This window comes from Neltuma alba, unplaced genomic scaffold (assembly GCF_004799145.2).
Source record: "Neltuma alba isolate B1F8T4 unplaced genomic scaffold, ASM479914v2 tig00011398_pilon, whole genome shotgun sequence".
NCBI classification, from domain to species: Eukaryota; Viridiplantae; Streptophyta; class Magnoliopsida; order Fabales; family Fabaceae; genus Neltuma; species Neltuma alba.
Window position 1 is genome coordinate 487074 of NW_021636087.1, and position 25417 is coordinate 512490.

At 33.9% G+C, this 25417-nt stretch overlaps 1 protein-coding gene and 1 pseudogene across 1 annotated transcript; both read left to right on the top strand.

The window, feature by feature from the left end:
- LOC114712910 (transmembrane 9 superfamily member 1-like) overlaps positions 1 to 15589 on the top strand; it is a 29847-nt pseudogene extending 14258 nt beyond the window's left edge.
- Positions 15590 to 16844: 1255 nt separating this feature from the next.
- LOC114712853 (multiple organellar RNA editing factor 1, mitochondrial-like) lies at positions 16845 to 20026 on the top strand. The gene is made up of 5 exons (XM_028897415.1): positions 16845 to 17329; positions 18135 to 18232; positions 18333 to 18398; positions 18565 to 19355; positions 19632 to 20026. Exons 1-5 carry the CDS (start codon positions 16947 to 16949, stop codon positions 19641 to 19643), a joined length of 1350 nt encoding a protein of 449 aa, XP_028753248.1. The 5' UTR covers positions 16845 to 16946; the 3' UTR covers positions 19644 to 20026.
- Positions 20027 to 25417: the final 5391 nt, after the last annotated feature.

Here is a 25417-nt window from a genome sequence, read left to right on the forward strand (position 1 = left end):
TGCTTAAAACACATGTTTGAACTGGTTGTGGAGGTAAATGAACTTATGTTTAAAATGAACTTTTTTCCAAAAGCTCCAACTTATTACTTTCAACTTCTTCACGACACGTTTAGATAGGTGGGGCCCATGGGGGAGGGAGGAGAGAATATGTTTTATGCATGATGTGAGTTTTTTTCTTTCTTTTTAATCGAGCCACTTAAGTTGGTTTTTAATATTAGGGAAATTATTTTTTGAATAATGAAACAATTTTTTTTAAAAAAAATTTATTATTCTTTATTATTTGCTATCATATTATAAAATCTATGGATAATTGAGAAAAATGTCCTATTAAAAATTTAATTGGTAAGAAGTAATTAATAAATTTTTATATACTAAGTGTAAATATTATAGATATAGAATGTTTGTATTATGATTTAGATCCTTCTCACTAATTATATTTTTAATAGGAGGGCTTTTTCTGAATTTTTCCTAAAATTTAAATATAATATTTTATTTTTAATTATTCTAAAAAATAACTATTTTTATTTTTATAATTATAATTTTAATTATTCTCTGATAATTATCACATTATAAACATATAATATAAATATGTACCATTCAATAAAGTTTATATCCTTTTTAATCATTTTATATCTAAACCTTTTTTTTATTAATCATCCAAACAAGTTTCAACTTCTCAAACTGATTTTTTTTTTTTATAAAATCCAATCCAAATATAAATCACATTATACTACTTGACTTTTACCTAATCTGACTTTTGTAAAGTCAGATCGAAAAAAAATAACTTCTCCATCGCTAATCCAAACATATCCTCAGCAGCTGAGAATCCTTTAGCAAAAGTTGATGATTTGGTTGATTAGTCTTATATTGTTGATCCAACTAGGTATTTAGTTATTGATGCTTCATCCGGAGAGTTATTGCTTATCTATCTGTTTGAAAAGTTATTAATACCAGCAATAATGAGACTGGTTTGTGGATGCTAATATGCTTGCACTTGGTTGCATTTATGATGAATCATGGACTTTGATCAAAGGATCTCATCAAAAAGAAAGGATCATCTTCAAGGACATAGAGATTCTTGATTTTGATTCTATATTAGTCTGTGATCTGAAAATAAACCCATAAGGCCAAAACTCTTAGGTGCATTTGGGATTACACCGGTGGCTCCCAAACTAACTGCTCCACTAAAAAAGAAGAAGAAGAAAAAAGTAGCTTTTTGTTTAAAACACATGTTTGAACTGATTGTGGAAGTAAATGAACTTATCCTTAAAATGAACTTTTTTTCCAAAAGCTCCAACTTATTACTTTCAATTTCTCCACCACACGTTTAGATAGGTAGGGCCCATGAGTGAGGGAGGAGAGAATATGTTTTATGTATGATGTGAGTTTTTTTATTTTTAAATTGAGCCACTTAAGTGGTTTTTAATATTAGAGAAATTATTTTTTGAATAATGAAACAATTTAAAAAAAATAAATTTATTATTGTTTATTATTTGCTATCATATTATAAAATCTATGGATAATTGAGAAAAATGTCCTATTAAAAATTTAATTGGTAAGAAGTAATTGATAAATTTTTATATACTAAGTGTAAATATTATAGATACAGAATGCTTGTATTATGATTTAGATCCTTCTCACTAATTATATTTTTAATAGGAGGACTTTTTCTGAATTTTTCCTAAAATTTAAACACAATATTTTATTTTTAATTATTCTAAAAAATAACTATTTTTATTTTTATAATTTTAATTTTAATTATTCTCTGAGAATTATCACATTATAAACATATAATATAAATATGTACCATTCAATAAAGTTTATATCCTTTTTAATCATTTTATATCTAAACTTTTTTTTTATTAATCATCCAAACAAGTTTCAACTTCTCAAACTGATTTTTTTATAAAAACTAATCTAAACATAAATCACATTATACTACTTGACTTTTACCTAATAGGACTTTTCTAAAAGTTATATTGAAAAAAAGTAACTTCTCTATTGCTAATCCAAACACATCCTCAGCAGTTGAGAATCCTTTAGCAAAAGTTGATGATTTGGTTGATCAGTCTCATTGTTGATCCAACTAGGTATTAGTTATTGATGCTTCATCCGGAGAGTTATTGCTTATCTATCTGTTTGAAAAGTTATTAATACCAGCAATAATGAGAATGGTTTCATGTCCACCTTTATAGAAAGTAGAGTGTTCAAGTTCAACTTTACAACCGGTAGGGAAGAAGGTGAATGGATTGAGGTTAAGAATTTGGGAAATCGGATGTTGTTTGTTGGAGGAGGCAGGAATTTAGTGGTATCAAATATTGGTCTTCATGATGCTCAAGATTTGATTGAAGACAATTGCATATATTTTACAGTTAAGGTTCACATAAATGGAATATTTGGACAAAGGAAGTTCATGAGCATTGGGAGGTACTGTGAATCTAATAAAAAGACGGATTATTATACAAGTAAAAGCTTAATCCCAAGTAATGTGTTCTCTTCAGTTTGGTTCATATATACCAAGTTTTTGGTAGCTCTAATTTGGTTTGGGAGTATTTTTACGTCGTAGAAATCTTTGGTACAAGAGGAAATATTATTTATTTTTGTAATGGTTTTATTTTTTATTACTATCAATATTATCTACTTGAAAATCTTAATTGAACTTTAAAGTTAAGCATTTGAATTTGAAAATTTCTGTAGTTAGTATCCTGCATGCATAGTATGACAAGATTTAATTGTGTGAAGAGTGTTTTTCATTTAATGGATGATTCATTCAATCATAGTTCATAGCCAAAATGCATATAAAGTTTAGGATACATAGCATTGATAAAGATTAATATACATAATAAAGATTAATATATATATATCCCATTTTTTATCATGCATATATAACTCCTACCTTGCTATGGTCTAGTATGGAATCAACTTATAATCATAAAATGGACTTAATTATCATATTATAGACTATAAACTCAACTTTATAACCCATTTCCATTTTGGGTGGAACAGATCTACTCATTGGTTGATTGATTCGAGTTAGTAAGAGGGCTCCTAAACTAATGACATATTCTAAAAACTTAAAAGGATATGCCAGGCAATTTTAATAATTTGGTTTAGTGATATTTATAATAAAATAACACCTACATCACGTTTTTTATATCTATCGTGTCAAGTTTTTTAATCACAATTAACCATATGTTTTGTTTTTAAAATATTAACATTTAATAGTACTTAATTATAAACACACATAAAAAATTAGGACATATTATGATATGTGATTGAAAAATTTAGTTCAATAGATATAAAAAATTTGATCCAAGTGTTTTTTTCTTGACAGAGTAGGTGTTATGCACATATAATCATAATACGGAATTGTGTGATTATGCTAATTGTAGTAGAGTGCATTATGTTTGCTGTGTACTTCTACAGAATTTTTGCCTCAGAATAAAATCTCCTTGAACTAAATCCATAACACCAGGTTCATTCTTGTGCAGATTCAATTTTGAATGAAAATCCATTTCACTCAGCAAAAACAAAATAAAGAATATATAGGAACTATATTTTAAGATTTTGGCATTTTGCAAATCTCCTTGTTAATATGACTTATAATTCTGTAAACTGATCTGCGAGTTCAAATTTAATTTGGTGATACTTGGGGTCAAGTTTGCTTTTGACATTAATGTAAAAAAAATCTTTTCTTTTAATTCGGCATCGATCATCAAAATAAAAAGAATGTAAGTGTTATATTGGTTTTTTTTTTTTAAAAAAGCTTTTGGCAATCTTCTTAATTTGTTTTTAAATTTCAAATCACTAAACTCCTCTTGTCCTTAATATAGAATCTAATTATTCAATTAGTTTTAGTCTTAAATATAAGACCAATTTATCATATTTATCTATTGTCTTTAAATTACCCCTATGAATACTCTCTCAACCATAATCAAGTAAAAAAGGGGAGATGGGATATTAAGAAAGATAATTATGGTGTTTTAGGAAAAATGTGTCACTTTTCTTATAATTAACTAACTTACCTAACTTTCTTAATATAATCAAATCAGTTAAATGAGTCTTATATTAAGGATCGGAGGAGTACGATTTTGCAAATCACTGCTTCATCCTAAAAATTCAGAAAATAGGATCTAAAGAAATTACTCCTCTAATCCTAGATATAAGAACTATTTTATTCTGCAATTATAGAGGGCTGTTGGAATTTTATATTTATTTTGTCCCCCTTATTTACTTCTCTTCTTTCAAATTCAGCACCCAGGTAATTAGTTAATTGCTTATTAACTTCTTCATAAGACAACTTATAATCTATAACAACTATATTATTGTTTAATTTCTACACACACACGCATATATATAAATATATATATATATATATATTTCCATATGACAATGTTTTTTCTAATTTTGAAGCATAAAGGACTTGAAAGATGACGAGGGGAGAAGCAGCAGCAGCAGCGAGAGGTCAGAAATTGGAGACGATGTCTTTGGTTTGATTCTACAACGTTTGTGTGTCACTGATTACCTTCGAACCCAAGTTGTCTGCATAAATTGGCGAAACATTGTCCTTAGATCCGTGGCTGAAAAGTGTTGTCCACCATGACCTGATAAACTACCACTTGTTTTTCTTCATCATGCAGAGAATAATGAGTCCAACAAACACTTTCCAATCTTCAACCTCTCCACCAAAGAACACTTTACAATGTCAGCCTCTCCACAGAAAGTGTCTCACCTTATTATTCTGGAATATTATGTTTAGGATTCTCTGATTGCTGCGGCACAGTGCAAGGTTGGTTGATCATGGTGGATCATGCTGGAAGAGTAATTTACCTTAAAATTAACGTGAACAATTTTGCCAATATTGTTATTGGGGCACAAACCAACCCATAGGAAGAGAGCTCGGGAATTCTAACCTGGTCATGCGGGCGAGCGTTCTTTGCTTTCTTTGTGTATTTTGGTTGATGAGCACCCATTGCAATTTCTGCATCCCTTGAATCACCCATAGATCTCTCGTTAATATTTGCAGATCCAGTGAGGACGTACTCATCATCAACTATCATTCCTTTGTCGTGAACATAGATCACAAACCGCCTGAATTTTTCCACCGATGCCTGCTTAAGGAAAGGGGATTTTAGTAATCAGCAATACACAAAGAAAAACCAACACAAAATAGCAAAGCTAACTTCAGTCTTTCTAAAGATCAGATTTCTAGTGAACAAAGAGATCAATTTCTCCACTGCAGCTACGAGCAATTTATAAGTGAATACATAAACGCAAAAGCAAGAACCTTTTCAGGCAAACTTAGATATGCAACAGCAGTTTGATGTTGGTGCTAAATTCAGTAATCATAACTGCAAATGATGCGGATACTTTCGTAATAATTATAGTAAAGGTTGTGTAGCAAACCAAAGTACGTTTTTCACTACTAAAAAAAACATAATAATTGATGGTTATTTTTTGTCACATTTGATAGTTAAAAACCATCAAGTATGCCAGAGTCATATATTTGTGTAAGGATATTTGACGGTTAATAACGGTCAAATATATTTGGACTAATAACCGTTAAGTATTTATTTATTTTTTAAATATGGGTACTGCTTTTCCAGCAGTCTCCTGCATTATAAAATTTCATACAAAGCAGCATTTTTTTAAAGACAGAACCAGACAAGCATTCAAACTAATATACAGCAAGCAATAATTCAGTCATATGAATCTAATTCACCTTGTACCAGATAGAAATTTACATTATATACATCTTAATAACGTAACAAACCAAATGTCATACGATTGTGTCAAGTCAAAGAAAAATTTTAATTTGGAAAAGCACAAAAGGCTAAAGCAAAAAACCAATTCCAAAATCAAAATTGGCCAATTGCCAAAAACCACAATAAAATTGAATTTACTAAAGCGGTCTTCTACTTTCCTATCTATTTTGTGCCCACTGACAATACAAAGCCATTGCCAACTCTTCAATGATTTCTTCCATCTAAGCGAATGAATAGATTGTGCAATATGTGTCGGCAAAGTACTGCATGCAAAAGCAAATTGAAGTTAGATATAAATGTAAAGCTACACTAAGTATAATTCTAAAGTATATAAATTGAACTTTAACAAATGCATATTACCTTCATAGGGATTGTGTTGAAATTGTGCATAATCATTTTCTTCATGAATTTTATCACGCAATACTCACAATCAGAGCTTTTGTTTCGTTGACATGGGCACTGTAAAGAACTGGGAAAGGAAATTATATTAGTGAATAATATAAATAAATCATATTTAGTAGAATAGTAAATAATAGTAATAAATACCTTCACTTTCTTCCACGGGAGGTTTTGTTGAATTGGCCGTTTTTGATCGGGGGTAGGGTAGAGCTTGATTTGTGCGGTATAGCCACAAAGCCCTGAGCAGACAATAAAATTGAATACTAATGACTGTCAAAAATTATATTGAAGCAAGAAATTAAATAAAATATGAAGAATAGATATAAATTTTACTTAACAAACAATGAAATCATAAACGATCGATTGGTCAGATCCCCATAAAGAGAATCAAGATATCAAATCCTAGACTTTGTGAGATTAACCACAATCAGCAGCCAATGTCCCCTAAGTATAAGAAAGAAAATTAGAACAATTACAAAATATTTTAAAATAAAAGAATTTAAGGAAGTTCAGTATACTATAATTGACAGTAAGGCGCCAAAAACAAAGTCTCTCGAGTCTTTGCTGCCTTAGAAATGAAGATATCTGTCAAATCTCTGGATAAGTCTTTTCTCTTCGTTGGAGTGACGCCATTTCTTCCATTACCTAGACACAAGCTTCCTCTATTACCAAAAACACAATCTTGGGGTCGTTTGATTCAAATACGGAAAAAAGCAACCATATTTCTCAGTCGAACAACACATAGAAGTGATAATGGAGCAAAAATAATTGCTCATCACCTATCATTCACATTCAACTAAAACCATTGGAAGGAACAACAACAACAGATTAGGGATTTAACAGAAGAACATAACCAACCTGAACCTATAAACTCTGGAGAACAAGTTTGGACGATAACGATGATGGAGGATGACCACACCATGCGATGGTGATGCTGTAAGAACCACAAAAGCCAAAGGGAAAAGCCGCAAATGAGATAGGGATGGTGGATTATAGGTTTACGAGGTTTGGGCAGAACTTCGAAAGAAGAAGGGCATTTGAAATTTCAAAATGAGATAAAGTGAAATGAACAAATTTGGGGCTTTTAAAAGCAAATACTTGACGATTTTTTAATATAACCGAAAAGTATTCTTCACAAATATTTGACGATTGCTTTAAAAAAACCACCAAGTATTATTAAACTTGACGGTTATCAACGCAACCGTCAAATATTTTAAGAGAATACTTGACGGTTCTAAAAGGAATAATCAAGTATTCTTAAAAAATATAGGACGGTTCCTTTTAAAACAGTCAAATTTTTCTCTGGCAAATTTTGCCTCATCTTATATTCAACGGTAACTTTTTGTGTCGCTGCTGAAAGATATACTTTCAGTGGCGACGTTTTTATTGCCACTAAAAGTGAACTTTTAACGGTGACATTTCTTGTGGTCACAGAAAATCATCACATAAAGTCCTGTTTTTTTTTTCGTAGTAAGGGCATCTGCAACAATCTTGTACATCATAGACATAGTCTACCCCTGTAGTCATTCAAATTTCATATAAAGGTTGTAAGAAGTTGCTAAAGTTGCACCTAGATAAATATTCATCACTTATGGACTTGTCTCCATGAACATCAAATCCAGCTCAACAATCTCACTTGTGAGCTAAATTTTCTCCGCTTGCTTGAAGAGGAAAGAAAAAGAACTGTTTGTCAAATTTCATAGATTTTTTCATCCACCAAAAATCAAGATGGGAAATTCAAACGTAAATTTTAATCCTTTATTAAGCACATGATTAGTGTCATTGTATACCTAGAGATAATTGTAAGATATACAGATGATGAGAGATATAAAAACAACGAAAGATATGTGGACATTCACAAAATATTACTCCTTCGGTCTTTAATATAAGACCTATTTAACTAATTTGATTAGATTAAGAAAGTTAGGTAAGTTAGTTAATTATAAGAAATATGACATATTTTTCTTAAAACACCATAATCTCTTCCTTAATATCCTTCCTCCTTTTTCTACTTGATTATAGTTGAGGGAGTATCTATAGGGGTAATTTAGAAAAAAATTGATAAATATGAGAAATATGTCTTATATTTAGGACCAAAATCAACTCAACAATTAGGTTTTATATTAAGGACTGGAGGAGTATTATATTCAAAACATGCCTAGGTTTTTTTTTTTCCCCCCCTGGTGAAATATCGTGCTGTAGAGTTTTTTGAATCGGATTGTTGGGCTATAAACCCAATTAGTCAGATGTTTTGGACACCTGCACAAAAAATAAAATCAAATAAGCCTGTTCAATTAGCGGATCTGGACTGAAGCCGAAATAAAATAGCCCGGATATGTTTTTCGGACCCAACCGGGCCTACTTCTTGGCGCACATCGTTTTATGTTTTCGATGTCCAACTTCGTGGATTCTTCATCGTCAGGACATCCCTCTCCCTCTCCCTCTTACTGAGGCACTTCCCAATCGGAGAGGTTCTAGATCCGACCGTCGCCGGTGCCCGCCATGTCCTTCGAATTTCGTTGCCTTTCCCTCTCCGTACTCTCCCTTATCCTCCTTCTCCGCATCTCCCCGGCGTTCGCTTCTGAGTCAGATCACAGGGTAAATTCCCCCATCCTTATCTGTTGTTTGTGCTCGTTTGTTCTTCATTTCTTTCGGATTCTTCCCCGTGGATCTGGTTTTCTCTTGCTTATGATTTCTGAATTGGGATGAGATCTGCCAGTGAGTGGGGTTTCCAGCTGTTGCATTCGGTTTTTTGGGAGATGATCTCGATTTGGAATTTGATTTCAGTAAATTCACACTGTTTTCCTTGGTTTTTCTCAGCTGAGGCATATTTTGGGAGTGTTTTCTTTGTTTTTATTATGTGTGGAATGGTCGGGCGTTTTGGCGCCTGTTCTTTAGCGGGCTTTGAGTTGATTATGCAGTCGCAATCGTATTGATATCTGTACAATGCAGATGGTTAGAAGTGATTCATCGTCCCTGTATATGAAATTCACTTTCACTTCTTCCCCGTATTATGATCAACTGCTGATCTTGAGTCATTTTTTTAAAGGTGGACAGCATTCTCATCTTCTGATAGAAATTTACGTTGAAGTGTTTTGAATTTGGCGTTATATAATATGGCAGCAAGCGGAACATTATGGATTACTGGATATAGAACAACGCTGGCAGCCCAAAAACTATGCTGCAGTTGTTTCAAATTAATGTTTTCACGTTCATGTGCATAGCAATCTAGGCTAAAAGTCTCTTGAAAGCTAGAGCGCTGTCTGTTGTTTTATATATTCTGTTGAGTCTAAGAGTTAACTCTAAGAGACACTAACGGTTGTGTTAGACATATAGCAGTAGAGGTTTGAAGTGTGTGGCAACAGGGATAAATTTGTACTGGGAGGCATAAGCTAGAATTAGACAGGACAGATAAGTCATTGTTATTTCATACCTTGAATCCTCAAATTCTCATCTTAGATTTCACAGGTGTGATCAGTGTAGAAGCTTTACAATTTGTAATTGGCATTGTTATCTTCTAGTTGTCGCATTGATGATTTGATTATTGCAATGTCTGATGTAGAGCAGAGTAACTCAATCAATGAGAAAATTCGGCTTGAGCATAGTTGAATACCTGATTACAGTCTGTGGGCTTCTGGGGTTCTATTCCCTAGTGAACTAAGTACTTCCATTGGGCTATGCCTTTCAAATGGGAAGTAACTGATGATTGGCTAAAATTTTCACATGAAATCATTAGTTGTTTTTGAGACCAGAGCATTCTATTATGTACTATGTTCTTTATTTCATGTTACCATAATTCCTCTATTATTCAAATATCTATATTTGGCTTTCTGTGCATTTAACTTACACGTCAATCTTTGATTTTGATTTTAACTGCAAATTTGACTTGATTCTATTGAACACACATTGAATCACTTTTTAATGTTCTTGCTTTAAGGTTTAAAATGCCTAACTCCATGTTGCGCCAGACTGATCCGTCTTGTCTTAAACTTAAGTATTGACCCAAGAAGGAAATCGCTAAGAAATCCATTTACTGTGAGCTTAACCCAGAGTGAAGTGAACTCATATTGCAGATTATACTTGTGGCCCACTATCTGACGATCTTCTATTTTTCTTTGCTTCATTTAGGGGTAGTTTGCCATAACTTCAGTCCTGTATTCTATAGTAGTTTTTCCTCAGATATCAATTATCCTAAAATCTGGCCCCCAAGAGAATGGAGATAATGACATGGACAGACTGTCTATCTTCATTTGTAATTTCCTGTGGTCAGTAGGTTTCTGTTTTGGAGCTTGGATTTAATGTTGTTGAAGTATCAGCTAGTGACATGGGTAGAATGCCTATCTTCATTTGTAATTTCCCTTGATCAGTAGATTTCTATTTAAAGCTTCGATTTAATTTTATTGCAGTATCAGCAAGGAGACCCGGTTAACCTTTGGGTGAACAAAGTCGGCCCTTATAACAATCCACAAGAAACATACAACTACTACAGCCTTCCATTTTGTCATCCATCTGATAACCCTGCACATAAATGGGGGGGTCTTGGTGAGGTATTGGGTGGCAATGAACTCATCGATAGCCAAATTGACATCAAGTTTACAAGTACGTAGGTTTCTCTTGTTATTTTATGGAGTTATCCATAGTCAAAGCAGCGCCACTTATGGCTGTTCCTTCTTTTTCAGGAAATGTGCAAAAGACAGTTATTTGCCAGCTGGCTCTTGATGATGCAAAGGTTAAACAATTGAAGGATGCCATAGAAAATAGCTACTGGTTTGAATTCTTCATGGGTACGTTTTGTTTGTTTCTTTTTCTTGTTACTAAGAGAACGGATAAAACAGTTAAGCTTTAAGGGAGTCGTGAAATGTTTGAAGTTGAAGCGTACAGAAAGCTTATAATTACTTAAACAAGGATACCGCAGTATGTGATAAAGCATTGTGATTTCTTGGAAATTAATAGTCTTTTCCTTTTTTCCTGTTTCACTTTATGTGAAAAATAAGAAACATGGGTGGAATATTTTAGTGGAGTTTGGAGCGAAATATTCTTAAAAGAAGGTTTGAAATGGTAAAACTAAAAGTAAGCTTTCAGTAGCTTCACTTGCACATGAAAATAGATTTAAAGAAATGGAAATGACGAATGAAAACTGAAAATGTTTTTGGAAACCCAAATTACCATTAGTCTGCACTTTTACAATTGTGATTGCTATATGATGCTGGAAAGCCTAGTTTTATAGTGCTAGGAGAGTCTGCCAATTGGATCTTAAGTATTTTGGGACTGTTCACATGATTTCAAGTTATTGCTTGTGTTCATTCAGTGACTTGGTGTGCTTGAAACTCAGAGAAAATTGATTTCTAAGTGTCCTGTAGATTTGTGAAAACGATCTTGACTTGAACTGGTGCTTGAGGGAGTGAAGATAATTATGGCACATTTTGCATGGCCTTCTGAGTGATTGCGAATATGTAATATTATGGGCATTTCACCCTGTTTATTGGAATAATGGTGGATCGGGTTTTACGGAAACGCTAACTTTGTCTAATTGGAATTGAAATAGAAAAATTACTTAGTCTGACATTATTTACATAAAATAGAAATAGATTGATGGTAGTTAGGTTTGAAGTTTTATTATGTGAAAGTGGGAGTATATTTATTGATGGGGAGAATTTATTAACATTGACTTTATTAGAAACACCTAACCCTAGAAGTTGTAACCTGATTCATTTTCATATTTTAATAGCTAGACAGGAGATCCTTCATGCTGTTGCCTTCTGATATTCAGTCTACTATTTAGAATCACCAGAAAACAAAGAAGTGTGACTCTAATAGTTCGTCATGTCAAAAGTCTGCCCTAGATGATTCTTCAATAACTTATTTAGTGTTAGAATGACCAACAATGTCGTGTTTCTTTGGAATTATCATAATATGTCACTGAAGAGATTTCGTTTGTATATTGCTCCTTACTCTCCCCCCTCTCTCACACACACGGACAAACAATATTTCTTGTTCTAAGTTCTCGTTCATTTTATGAGTACTTACACTTGATCTCTTTCTTTTTCACTGCCCTTTCTCATATGCTGGCTGGTATTTGACCTGATCTACACAAGTTCAGATGACCTACCTTTGTGGGGTATGCTGAAAACCGCCCTTATCTTCCATTTATTGGTTTGATTTACCTTTAATTATTTTCACTACAATTTAAGGTACTTAATATTCATGTTTAAGGGTTTGTTGGGGAGCTGCATCCTGATAAGAACAGTGATAATGGCAAGCATGTCCTTTACACACACAAGAACATTGTCATTAAATACAATAAAGATCAGGTCAGTTCTTATTTGATTAGTTTCTTATTCTACTTCTAATATCAAGAAGGGTTTAGGGAGCCATGATGTGCTGTACTTGGGTCTGTATTTTGCAGATTATTCATGTGAATCTAACTCAAGAGAGCCCCAAGCCTCTGGAGGCCGGCAGAAATTTAGACATGACATACTCTGTCAAATGGGAACCTACCAATGTCACCTTTGGACGTCGCTTTGATGTCTACCTGGATTATCCTTTCTTTGAACATCAGGTTAAAAAGATTGGAGCAAATTTTGCATCTGGATTCAGTTTCTGTTGGATATTTCATTGTCTTTGACTGTTCACATCCTTGTAGCTGTTTTCCTTGGCTTTGTCTATAAACGAATTTAAGTTCGTCTGGTGTTTTGCAGATACATTGGTTTTCCATTTTTAATTCTTTCATGATGGTTATCTTTCTCACTGGGTTGGTGTCAATGATATTAATGCGAACTTTGAGGAATGATTATGCTAAATATGCACGAGAAGATGATGATTTGGAAACCCTGGTAATTCCTTTCAGACTTATTTATTATCTGTTTATTAAATATATGAATTATTTCTTCCCAGAAAAAGTGGAGTGTTTCTGAATGTCAATTTTGTTTAATAAAAATACTTCTAGGAGAGAGATGTTAGTGAAGAATCTGGCTGGAAACTTGTGCATGGTGATGTTTTTCGGCCACCTCGCAATTTAGTTATTCTTTCAGCTGTTGTTGGGACTGGTGCTCAGCTGGCATTGCTGGTTCTTCTTGTCATCTTGTTGGCTATTGTTGGGATGTTATATGTTGGGTATATAACTTCTTAAACTTCCTGTTATATTTTTCTGCATTATGATTTTATCAATGATAGGGTGATTGTGCACAAAATCTGCTAAATAACTATGTTTATGCCATTTGCTGCATGCATATCTCAATAATCATCCATTTTTCTAGGCTGTCAGATTGGCTATCATTTATCCATGACCTTCTCTTTTCCGCTTCTTTGTTGTGTAAATCCTTCAATGCTGTTTGTGTCCCAGGCGGGGAGCAATTGTCACAACCTTCATTGTATGTTATGCCCTGACGTCGTTCATTTCTGGTTATGTGAGTGGGGGGATGTACTCAAGACATGGGGGTAAGCATTTGGGGGGGGGGGGAATTGCTGCAACCTCTCCTCAGGCTTGCTTTAGTGACTTTAATTTGACCTTTGCTCTGAATGCTAATAACGGTTGCTTTTGTTTATATAGGTAAAAGTTGGATTAAGTCCATGATTCTCACAGCATCTCTTTTCCCATTCATGTGCTTTGGAATTGGGTTTGTCTTGAATACATTGCCATATTCTATGGATCTCTAGCAGCAATCCCATTCGGCACAATGGTGGTTGTGTTTGTCATTTGGGGTTTCATCTCTTTCCCTCTCGCACTTCTGGGTACAGTTGTTGGCAGAAACTGGAGTGGTGCCCCAAATAATCCCTGTCGTGTGAAGACCATCCCACGTCCGATTCCTGAGAAGAAGTGGTACCTCACACCATCTGTAGTTTCTCTGATGGGAGGACTCCTACCGTTTGGCAGCATTTTCATTGAGATGTATTTTGTGTTTACTTCCTTCTGGAATTACAAGGTGAATTAGAACCCAATGCATTGTGTGGGTGACAAAGTTATTTTCTTATGTTTTTGGTTAGAAAGCGTATGTTTCTTGTCAAAAACCATTTCATCCTAAAAAAGCTTAAGGTATCAAATGAAGGCCTAGGAAAGGGTCTCCTATTTCCATCATGCCCCCACACACTTTGAAGTGTGATTAAGCACATCATTACCTGTTGTTGAAATTTCAATTTAATTTTGAAGAATGGGGTGGGGTGGGGTGGCAGCCATTGAATCCCAACTGCATGGTCTAGAATCTTTGATACTATTTGATCCTAAAAGTTTAAGCTACATTGGGTAAGGGCTCATGCTAGGATTGAATTCTATATTTTCAACGTGTTCCTTCTCTCTAATAGAGCAGAGAAACTGGTTTCCTTGCTTCCAAAAAAAAAAAAAATCTTGAACTGACTAATAATCGTTCAAAGTAAACCAATTTTTATTGAGTGAAAGCAGCGTAGACATACATGCTTTGTGAGTTTCATGTTTTGAACTTGGCTTATATGTGTTTTACTTCCTTTCCTTTGTGGCTAACAGGTGTACTATGTCTATGGCTTCATGCTGCTGGTGTTTGTGATTCTCATTATTGTTACTGTTTGTGTGACGATTGTGGGAACATACTTCCTGTTAAATGCTGAGAACTACCACTGGCAATGGACTTCTTTCTTTTCTGCTGCCTCAACTGCTGTTTATGTGTATCTGTATTCTATATACTACTACTATGTGAAGACAAAGATGTCAGGCTTCTTCCAAACTAGCTTCTATTTTGGATACACCTTGATGTTTTGTCTTGGACTTGGAATTCTCTGCGGTAAGTGTTCAGTTAATTATTATAATTTTTAGTATGTATTTTCAGCTTCATTTCAAGCTCTGGTAGGATGAGAAGTCTAAAATCCAGTATTATTGATTAATCATCCTTTCATAAGAATGTTCTTGTGCTTTATCTGGCCTGAAGTGTTCCCTGGAATGATGTGCAGGGGCTGTGGGTTATCTTGGTTCAAATTTGTTTGTGAGAAGGATATACCGAAACATTAAGTGCGATTAGGGCTTTCCTGCGAGTTGAGACCTGAGAACTTCCCTAGTTTTGTTGCTGGAGATGGCGAGTTTCTAGAGGAAGCCTCTGGTTGACGTACGGGGGGATGAAACAGTGGTGGCTGTAAAATCACGGGGTTTTGTGCAATGAGGATGTATTCTTTCTATGTAATGGGGAAAGCCCTGAGATTTTTTTTTTCCCCAGCTTGGAATTGAAAGCCGTAATTTAGAATGCAGGGATTGTTCTTTTATAATCTGGATAGTTAGCCAAATATGAGACTTACTCCTTACTTTTTCAACAATTTATATATAGTTGCTCTAGTGAAGAACGTCATGTCTGGTCCCCTTGTAAGTTTGGTTTAGCTATTTCGAAGTATGCGAAGGGGGTGAAGTCTCGGATATGAATTTTGTACGAAAATCTGAATATATTTCCTATCTGTTCTCTTCGTTCCCTGTTCATTCGTTTTTGCGTTCTGGGCGGCTTCTTGTTTGAATTTGGCCTGTTCTATTTTCTTTTCGGGGAATAGGGCTTGGTGGGAGCCTGAGTGGTATTCGCGCCTAATGTAGCTCAATGTCGTTTTACGGTGAACATTTTGATAGCCAGGCCCTATTATGTTTCCTTAATAGAGACTCTTTTAGCTATAATTGTCTCATTTAAGAGAAATTTAAAGTAAGAAGGGGGCCAATCTTTATGAGCGGAAATTATATTACCTATAGTATTTTTAATTGTTGACAATATTTAACGTGGGCGACCATTTTTAACTGTTTTCCCCCAATATTGGTGGGGTTATTAATCGTACCCTATATTGAAGATGAAAGATAACAAAACTATGTTTGCCCAAAAAAAAAAAAAGAGATAACAAAACCATACGTTTAAACACGACAATAAATATGCAAGTTTTGAAAGTTCTATGAGGTGCTCCTTCTTTGCCTCTCTCAATTCTACTGGATGATGATAAATATGTAAATCTTAAAAAACAAATTCTAAAAAATGTTTGGGATATTGTTGAAAAATTTAATGACACTTGATTTCCACAATATCTCGCATGCATACTATTTTATCAAAAATTTTGAAAGCGTTGCTTCTTACTTAGTAATCATTTCCTTAAAAACACTTCTATTTATTACTGTATAAGATTATAAATTCTTTAAATAATCGTTGCCCCAAAAAAATTCTTTGCATCATCCGTTTTAGCAAAATAACACATTATAAATTGCAAAATAATAGACTATCTAACTCATTGTTTTTTCAAAACTCGAGTTTTTCTAAGTTATTTTGAACTTTACTAAGATTGAAATTCTCCCCATGAGTATGTTTTTCAGAATTTTAATTTGTAATTTTTTTTTTTACAAAAATGAGACCAGTTTAATTCATATCTTCTTTATTTTTGTCTCTACCTTATTCTTAAGTGGGACAAACATTGTCATATATCTACCTCATCTAGCTTCTTTTAGAAAGTATTTTTAAGGATATCCAAATATTCTTAAGTGAATTTTTCTTCCAATTCCAAGTCTCATATCCTCTAAACTTGCAGTAATCACCTTCACTTTAACACATGACAAGAGGTTATAAGTTTAGTTGATTTGTTGAGTGACTAAAAAAATAATTTTATGATATCCAAAATAAATATATAAAAAATAATTTATTTACATAAAAATATTTTTTAAAAATTGTTTCAGAATCCCCAAAATCATCTCAATCCTTGCTGCCATTTTCTCTCTCCTCTCTTCGCTCATACTCTCTAGAAAGCTCCTTAAAGCTTAAACCCTCGGGGTCCAAAAGTCCTCGCATCGTCGTCCCTGTAGCAGCCATGGCTTCTTCCTCTCTCCACCTCCGGCGTGTACTTAGAACCCTCTCCGGTCTTCACCGGTCATTCTCGGCGACCTCCTCTACTTCCTCTGCGCCGCTATTCCTTCCTACCCGGCATGCCATTTCATCAGCACCACAGTCGTCGCAATCCCCGGCTCTTCTCTCTCATTCCCGGGCATTCAGATCCTCTTCCATATCGCTTCTGTCTGCTCGATCCCCATCCGTCAATAATTCCGATGAGATCGGCCCCGATACTATTCTTTTCGAAGGTTGTGATTATAATCACTGGCTTATTGTCATGGACTTCCCCAAGGACAACAAGCCCACCCCTCAACAGATGGTTGAGACCTATGAACAGACTTGTGCCAAGGGTTTGAATATCAGGTTTCTATCTCTTTCGCCGACGCCTCTGTGGGTTGTGCAAATATGACCTTAACTAGTAACATAACTTTATGGGAAATGAGCTTTCTTTCGTGGCTTCGACTGACTATCCAAAAGCATTGTGATTTGGGATTTTCAATTTGACAAAGATTAGGTGCATTGTTAACCCGATGTTTACTAGAAACTTGAAAAATGTAAGAATATCTTCTCAGTGACATATGCTTTGATCCTGTTCTGAGTTTTTAAGCTCTCTCAGAAAGCAGCACCCGAACCTAGTAAATAAAATCTTGTTTCATAGAATTGGTTGTTCTTTTTCTCTCCTTTCTTCTAGAGGAATTGAGTCGTTCATTTCGGTCTAACTTCGATACTGCACAATACCTATAGAGCATGAAAGGAGTCTCTCAAGTTTACCATGGCTTGACTCATTTTCTGAAATGGCTTCTAATTGACTATTGATTTAAAAGGAATTGGACTGTTCCCGTGCATTTGTTATGTATTTCAGGGTTCTTTCCCTTGTCATGGTGGTACTGAATATGAAATAACAAAACTAAGCGTTTGGAAGCACTTGCGTTCTTACTGCTTTTTTTCATGCTAAAACTCAATTGATTGGTTATTGGTTATCCTCTCTCTGGGTTGAAAGTTCACTGGTTTAAATTAGTTATTTATTTTTATTTCATGCTTTATTACTCTCTAAATAATTTGTCAGGATTCCGTTTCATACGTTCATCTTATGATAATATCATGTCGTCTCCTTTTAGGACTGTTTTTAATCTCCTCCTCTCCTTTTGTGTTTCAAATAAATGTTTAGTGTGGAGGAGGCAAAGAAGAAGATTTATGCCTGTAGCACAACTACCTATACAGGATTTCAGGTTGTCATGACTGAAGAAGAGTCAGAAAAGTTTAATGGTAGGTGTTGAAAGCTGTCACGCTTTCGTACTTGTATCTTTTATGGTGTGGTGAGAAGATAGGGAGAAAATGATATTTTGATTTGATTCTTTTTTCACAGGTCTTCCTGGAGTAATCTTTGTGCTACCAGATTCCTATATTGATCCAGTGAACAAGGAGTATGGAGGTAAGGATTGTTCTGTCTGGATATATTCACTAAGGCTAGCTATATCTTGTTAGAATGTTAGTTGAGCTTGTTATATTATTTGGCTATATTTTAGACTTGTGAGAATAATAAGGTAGTCTTTTCACGCACAAATGTTTCCAAAATGCATTGCTTTCTTGATAAACAGGAGATAAGTATATCAATGGAACAATTATTCCTCGACCTCCACCAATACAATATGCAAGGAATCAAGGAAGACGTGACCGGAATAGAAATTCTGACCAACCTAGATATAACCAACCTAGATATAATCAGCAAGGAGATCAGATGTCAAACCCACCAGGGAATCGCCCTTACAATTATCAGGGGCCCATGCAAGGTGATGGAAGGAACTTTGGACCTCCACAAAATCATCCACCTCAACAGAATTATGGTCCTGCATCACAGAGTTATCCCCAAGGACAAAGCTATGGTCCTCCTTCACAGCAATACGCACCGCAGCAACAATATGGCCCTTCTTCACCACGAGCACCACAGCAACCATACGGTCCTGCTTCATCACAGCATGCACCACAGCCTAACTTCGGACCATCAGGACAAGGAGTACCTAGAGATCCTGTGACTAGGCCCGGGGGAGCTGGTGCTTACCAGGGGCAAGGAGAAAATTTCGTCCCATCAAATAGGGAGGGTTTTAAACCCTCTTATGATCAACAGGGTTCTCAACAAAGATATCCGCCTTCTGGCCAGGGTAATTTGACTGGATATGGTAGGAACTATGATCCTTCTCAGGGTGGAAATTATGAGCGAAGACCTGGTTATCAGGGTACTCCAAACACATATGATCAAGGAATAAACCAGGGATATGGACAAAATTTCTCAGGGCAAGGGGAAGGTGAGAGATTTGCTCCAGGAGAACAAAGGAATGCGTACGGGGAGCAGAGGAGCTATGCACCTTTTGGACAAACAGGCTCTGAACAGGTAAGCCACTTCTACAGAAACTAGCATTGATCATGAATTGCTTATTACATGTTGACGCTGCATAAGGATCATAATATTTCCCACCCGAGAGTCCCAAATAAAGAACATCACTTTTCATAAAGACTAGTAATGGTGATTAGCTTGGCGATGAATGTTTATTTCAGTGTATTAGACATTTAGATAACTTTTAGTGGTGCCTCTTTTGTCGATGTGACTAGCTTGTCAACTCTTTCAAGCAATGGAAATATGACTCCTTTTTTGTGAATTTTTCTGCAGGGAAGATATTGATTTGTAATAGGTAGTCTGAGACGCAGGCGGCATGAATAGAAGTTTTGAAGTGCATTCCTGATTGCTTATCCTGCTGTTCGTGAGAAAATGAACCAATTAAGCTATGACTATATTGCTCAGTTACTCTTGGATGTTTGTTGTTGGCTGTTGAATTAAAAAGCTTATGGTTGTGTCCTATCTTTTTTCGAGACTGATGTAATCAGGTGTGTGTCAGCCAAATGGTCGTGAGCTAGTGTAATAGCCATACCACTCTGTTTCGTTGTCTATTTCCTAGTAATAGGATTAGGAGGAAGAAGGAGGACAGTGCTAGAGTCTACTTTTTCCGTAAGCCCAACATTTCACATAAAATTTGATTATTATTATTATTTTTTTGACAAGGTACATATTTTACTCTTCGAACTTTACGAATGTTTCATTTTGATTGTTGAATTTTCTAAAGTGCGTTTTTAGTCCTTTCGGTGGGATAAAATGCTGAACTTTTAATACCGTTAGTAAAAAATGATAACACTGAACTTTTAAATGTGGATAAAATGCTGAAATATTGATATATCAAGGTTAATTTTCAGAATAATAACGGTAGTTACAAAAAAAAAAAGTTATTTGAAAGTGAAATAAGACTATAAAGATGCTTTCCAGAGGATGAGAATGTATTTTTGCCTATTGTTAACATCGTACCTCAACTTCATTTGTCTGACATTTGGGCGCTACGTACGTGAAGCACGAGACATCTCTAAGTTTATGATATATTTAACTATGAAAAAAGGAATTGGCAAAAAAAAAAAGAAAAAAAAGAAAATACAAACTTGAAAATATACATAAAATGTCGTAATAGATTTGGTTCGATTGAGTTTAGGTTTTGAAGGTTCAAAACCAAAACCTGATCCAAATTACTCAGTTTACACATATTTGATGCCAAATCAAATCTAGTAGTAGTTAGTTTTGATCAATGCATATTGATTTGATTCGGTTTTAAACACCCAGTTGTATATTTTGTTATAGTTTAGCATTTCTAATAATATAAAATGACTAATAATTTAAAAAAAAAACATGATCTTTTCTTCAGGATTAAAAACCCGCCTAACACCTTATATATAAAGTGATTTGTATTTTTTTTTAATTCAGTAGTCATAAATAAAAAATAAATACAAAGTAAGAGGAGAGAAGAGAGATCTAGAAGTGAGCATATAATGGAGAGAGAGAGAGAGGGATCACATCAAAACATACGTATACTCCCTTCCTTTTATCCTAAATAATAATAAAAACAAAAACAGTTAAAATCATTAAATTTGTTGTAAAATTCAAGTGATCTTTAATTTTGATTAAATATCTATGTACACTATTTTCGAAGCACAAACGATGAAGGGCAAAGAAGAAGCAAGGCGCAGCAACAGTACGGAGTGTTCACGTTTAATGCATATATTGCGTTGTGGTGGGTCTTTTTCATCAAAAAGATTCATTTGCTTTCAGTGGGATGTCTGATAAGCATGGCCTAAGGTTGAAGGAGATGAAAGTAAAGGAATCAACTTTGTGGAAGCAGGGATTCATGATGGGAAATTCTATGCTTTAACTGATGAAAAGTTGAATTCGTTCTATAATCCTTTGTGATCTGAGGGAAAAAAACACTAAAGCCTCAGATATTAGCCAAGCTTCCTGAGCCTGCAATAAATGCCTCACTTACTCATGAAGTGGATGTTTGTTTGCAGTTTTCCGTTGTGCATAATGTTAGATCATTGTATCGAGTATTTAGATCATAGTCTCTTACTATAAAAATGGTTGCATGTGTAGCAGCACCAATTATGAAAAATCCACCAATCCACATGTGATGTGTGAACAATGAAAGTTGTGTACCATGGTTAGTAGCTACACGGCATGATTCTTAAATCTCTAGCCATCGATGTGTCATCAGGAGAGTTATTTCTCGTTTATCCGTTTCACAACTCAAAAAGTATTCATACCATATACTACCTCCGGTCGTAATTATAAGACCCGGTTGACTAATTTGAGGAGATTAAAGAAAGGAGTTAAGTTAGTTATTTGTAATAAATAGGTGTTGACTTTCCTAAAATATCCTTACTAATCAACTATATTGGCTATGACTACAATTATTAGAAGGACTATCTTAGAAAAAATACATAAATATGAGAGATAAAATGGATTGGAGTCTTATATTTAGGACCAAAATAAAAGTCAAACAGGATCTTATATTAAAGATCGAAGGTAGTACTTCATATCAGTTCACCCAAGATTACAGGAAGCCGGGTGTTCAAGTTGGAGATGATGACGATGATGTGGATTAAGGTTGAAGAACTGAGAAATCAAATGTTGTTTGTTGACAAGGATAGGAGTTTGATTGTGTCAAATGTTGGTGTTCTTGGTCCTAAGGAGTTAGTTGAAGAGAACTGCATACATTTTGCTTATCAGTTTGAATGTGAGAGAGTAAACATAGAGGATGAGGAGAACTGGGAGCAAGGCGTGAGAATTGGGAGGCATTGTCAAAGTGATGCAAGTACGAGTTGTTATAAATTTCAAAGACCAGATTCGGCTGACGACGTGTCATCTCTAGTTTGGTTCATGCCACGTCTTGATAGTTAACTGCCTATTTAGATTGGCTGTTTAGATTAGCGGTGTACAATTTAAATATTTATAATTTTTATAAATGCTTATTTAGATTAGTGATGAGAAAATGTGATTTTAGATATTCATGACTTTTATAAGTGTTTATTTGGGTTAACAGTGTGTTCATGATTTTTTTAAAGTAACATTAATTGGAAGTGATGATATTAATTAATTGTGATTCCTGTTTGGATTTTTTTAAAAAAGTGATTTTGAGAAATTTAATTATGTTTGGATTTCATTATGAATTTTATAGATTTTTTTATATTTTCATAAAAATAAAATTTAGGTCAAATTCTTTATATTGATTAAGTCAAATTAATAGGTGAATTTACATGTGCACATACGCATTTGAATAATTAACAATAGAAAAATAACATGTGTCCATATGAAAATTTATAAATCTTAATTTATATTATAAAAACTGAGACAAAAACTTACAAGTGTTAAGAGAAAAATTTACAAATTCAAGCATGCATTTTAATTAATTACCGACAATAACAAAATAACAAGTATAATTAAAAAACTTAACTTAATAGATATAAGAAACTTAATCTAAGTTTTTTCCTTTTCATAATTATATTTAATAAACGTAATTATTAAATATAATATAGTAAATGACGTGAATTCTTAAATAATAATAATTTCAAAAGTTAATATATTTTTTCTTGAAAGCTATCTACAACCATTGGAAAAATAAAGTTAAAAAAAAAATTCTTATCAAAATAAAAAATCTCAACGAACTTTTGAAAGATTTTAGCGTTCTTGTTGTCTTGTTTAATATAGAAAATTCATTTTTTAAAACTCAAATCACTAACTGATATCGAGAGAAATAACACAAGGAGAGGGAAAAAGCAAAGAGAGAAAAGGAAGAAGGAGAAGAGGAATCATGATGAAAGGCAAACCAGAAGAAGAAGGAAGCAGCAGCAGGAAAATGACATGGACGATTCATTCTCTTCTTTCAATAATAACACGACAACACCGTCTACCCCGGTAATTAATTCCTTATTAACTTCACACACATACAAATATAGAATCTTTAGAAGAGCTACGTTGTTTCTGTACACTGACAAACACACATAATAATTAATATATATATATATATATATAACCATCTTTTTGAAGGATAAAGAACTGCAAAGAAGAAGAAGGAAGCATCGACAATAATGATGAGAGAAGCCTAAAAATCTGCAGCAGCAAATGGTCAGAAATTGGAGACGATGTCTTTGGTTTGATTCTACAACGTTTGTGTCTCACTGATTACCTTCGAACCCAAGTTGTGTGTTCAGGTTGGCAATCCGTTGTTGCTAGGTCCATTGCTAACAAGTGTTGTCCACCATTACCAGACCTACCGCTCATATTCCTTCAAACAAATGAGTACGACTCCTTTTCATTCTTCAACCTGTCCACAAAAACTGTCTTGCGTTCTACTGGATCTTGGCAGTTTCATTGCTACGGTGTAATACAAGGTTGGTTGATCATGGTTGATGAATACCCAGTTTCTTGTTTTACGCCGGATATTTGGGTTCGAAGCATCATTTTCTTCAATCCCTTAACAAAAGCTAAGGTTTTGATGCCATCAAGGTTAAAATGTAAAGGTAGGATTGGGAAAATTGTGGCATCAACAAAACCTAGCGACCCAGATTGTGTTGTGGTATGCATCCTTTGGAATTTTAATAAGCTTGCAATTCGTGGCATGTCTGATGAGTCATGGACTTTGATTGATGGTTGCAGAGGAAGCTTTACCTTCATGGAAATAGAGATTCTTGATGGGAAACTGTATGCCTTGAGCCACCCAATTTATTATAGACAATTTTATGTTTTTGTCTGTGATCTGCAAAATAAACCCATAAAGCCAAAATTTATAGCAGCTAAGATTCCTTCACTACCATTTGATTGGGTTTCATCTAATCTTGATCACCCATTTTGGTTTTTAGCCGCTGATGCTTCATCTGGAGAGTTATTCCTTATTTACACGCCGCAAAGTAAAGTGTTCAAGTTAAACTTTACAAGAGGAAGTGAAGAAGAAGAAGAAGAAGCTGAGTGGATTGAGGTTAAGGATTTGGGGAATCGAACGTTGTTTGTGGGAGGACGCAAGAGTTTGGTAATATCAAACGTTGGTGTTCATGGTCCTCAAGATTTGATTAAAGAGAATTGCGTGTATTTTACATGTGAGGTTAGAAATCATGAGAAATCAAAGCAATGGAAGCTGATCACATTTGGGAGGTATTCTTGTGAGAGTGATCAAAAGAAGGATTATTATACTTATCAATGGTTCATCCCAAGTAGGGTGTCTTCTCCGACTTGGTTCGTACCAAGTTTATGATATTGAGGCATTACTGCATGAGACAATAGTATTATTATTTTTCTAATGTTTTATTTCTTATTATTAATGTCATATATACTTGAAAATCTTATTGAATTTTAAAGTTGAGCCCCTTTAATTTGAAAATTTATAATAGTTAGTGATGAGGTTTATGTAACACCTCACTTTTAAGATCACTTATGAAAATATAAACAAACATTTCACTTGTGTTAATTACCAAGCACATAAATATTTATTTATTAAAAAATTTACCATATATCCATACGATTCAGATTTTCCGCAAATAAAAACACGGAAGAATTATAATATATGTATAGATAGAAAAATTATTGGCAAAGAATTACACGGAAGAATTACAATGAGATTATAAGGAACGAAAATAATTAGCAATAAATTTCAATAACAAGTAGATAGTTCTAAAACTTGTCATTGCAAGATATTCTATTATTATTTAGATTTTTTAATAATTATATTCGTTACTTCTTCATTGCAATTCTCTCTTAAATTTAAGGCTTTTTTTTAATTATGTTTAAGCTTTAGCTAATCATGCTTATAGAATCTTAATTGGCTAATTTAGAGGCCAATTTTGTTTTAGTTTAACGAAATTCCATTTCACTCAAAATTGAAAAAAAAGGATAAAGAATATATAGGATTAGGAGCTATAACCTTTTTAGATTTTGCAAATCTCCTTTTCAATAGGACTTCTAATTCTGGAAACTAATTTGCGTCATGCTTTTAATTCAATCTTAATCTTTATTTAGTTATCACCTCGGGTCAAGATTCTTTTAAGATTAATTTTTGGTAAAAAAAATTAAAGATAAAACATTATTAAATA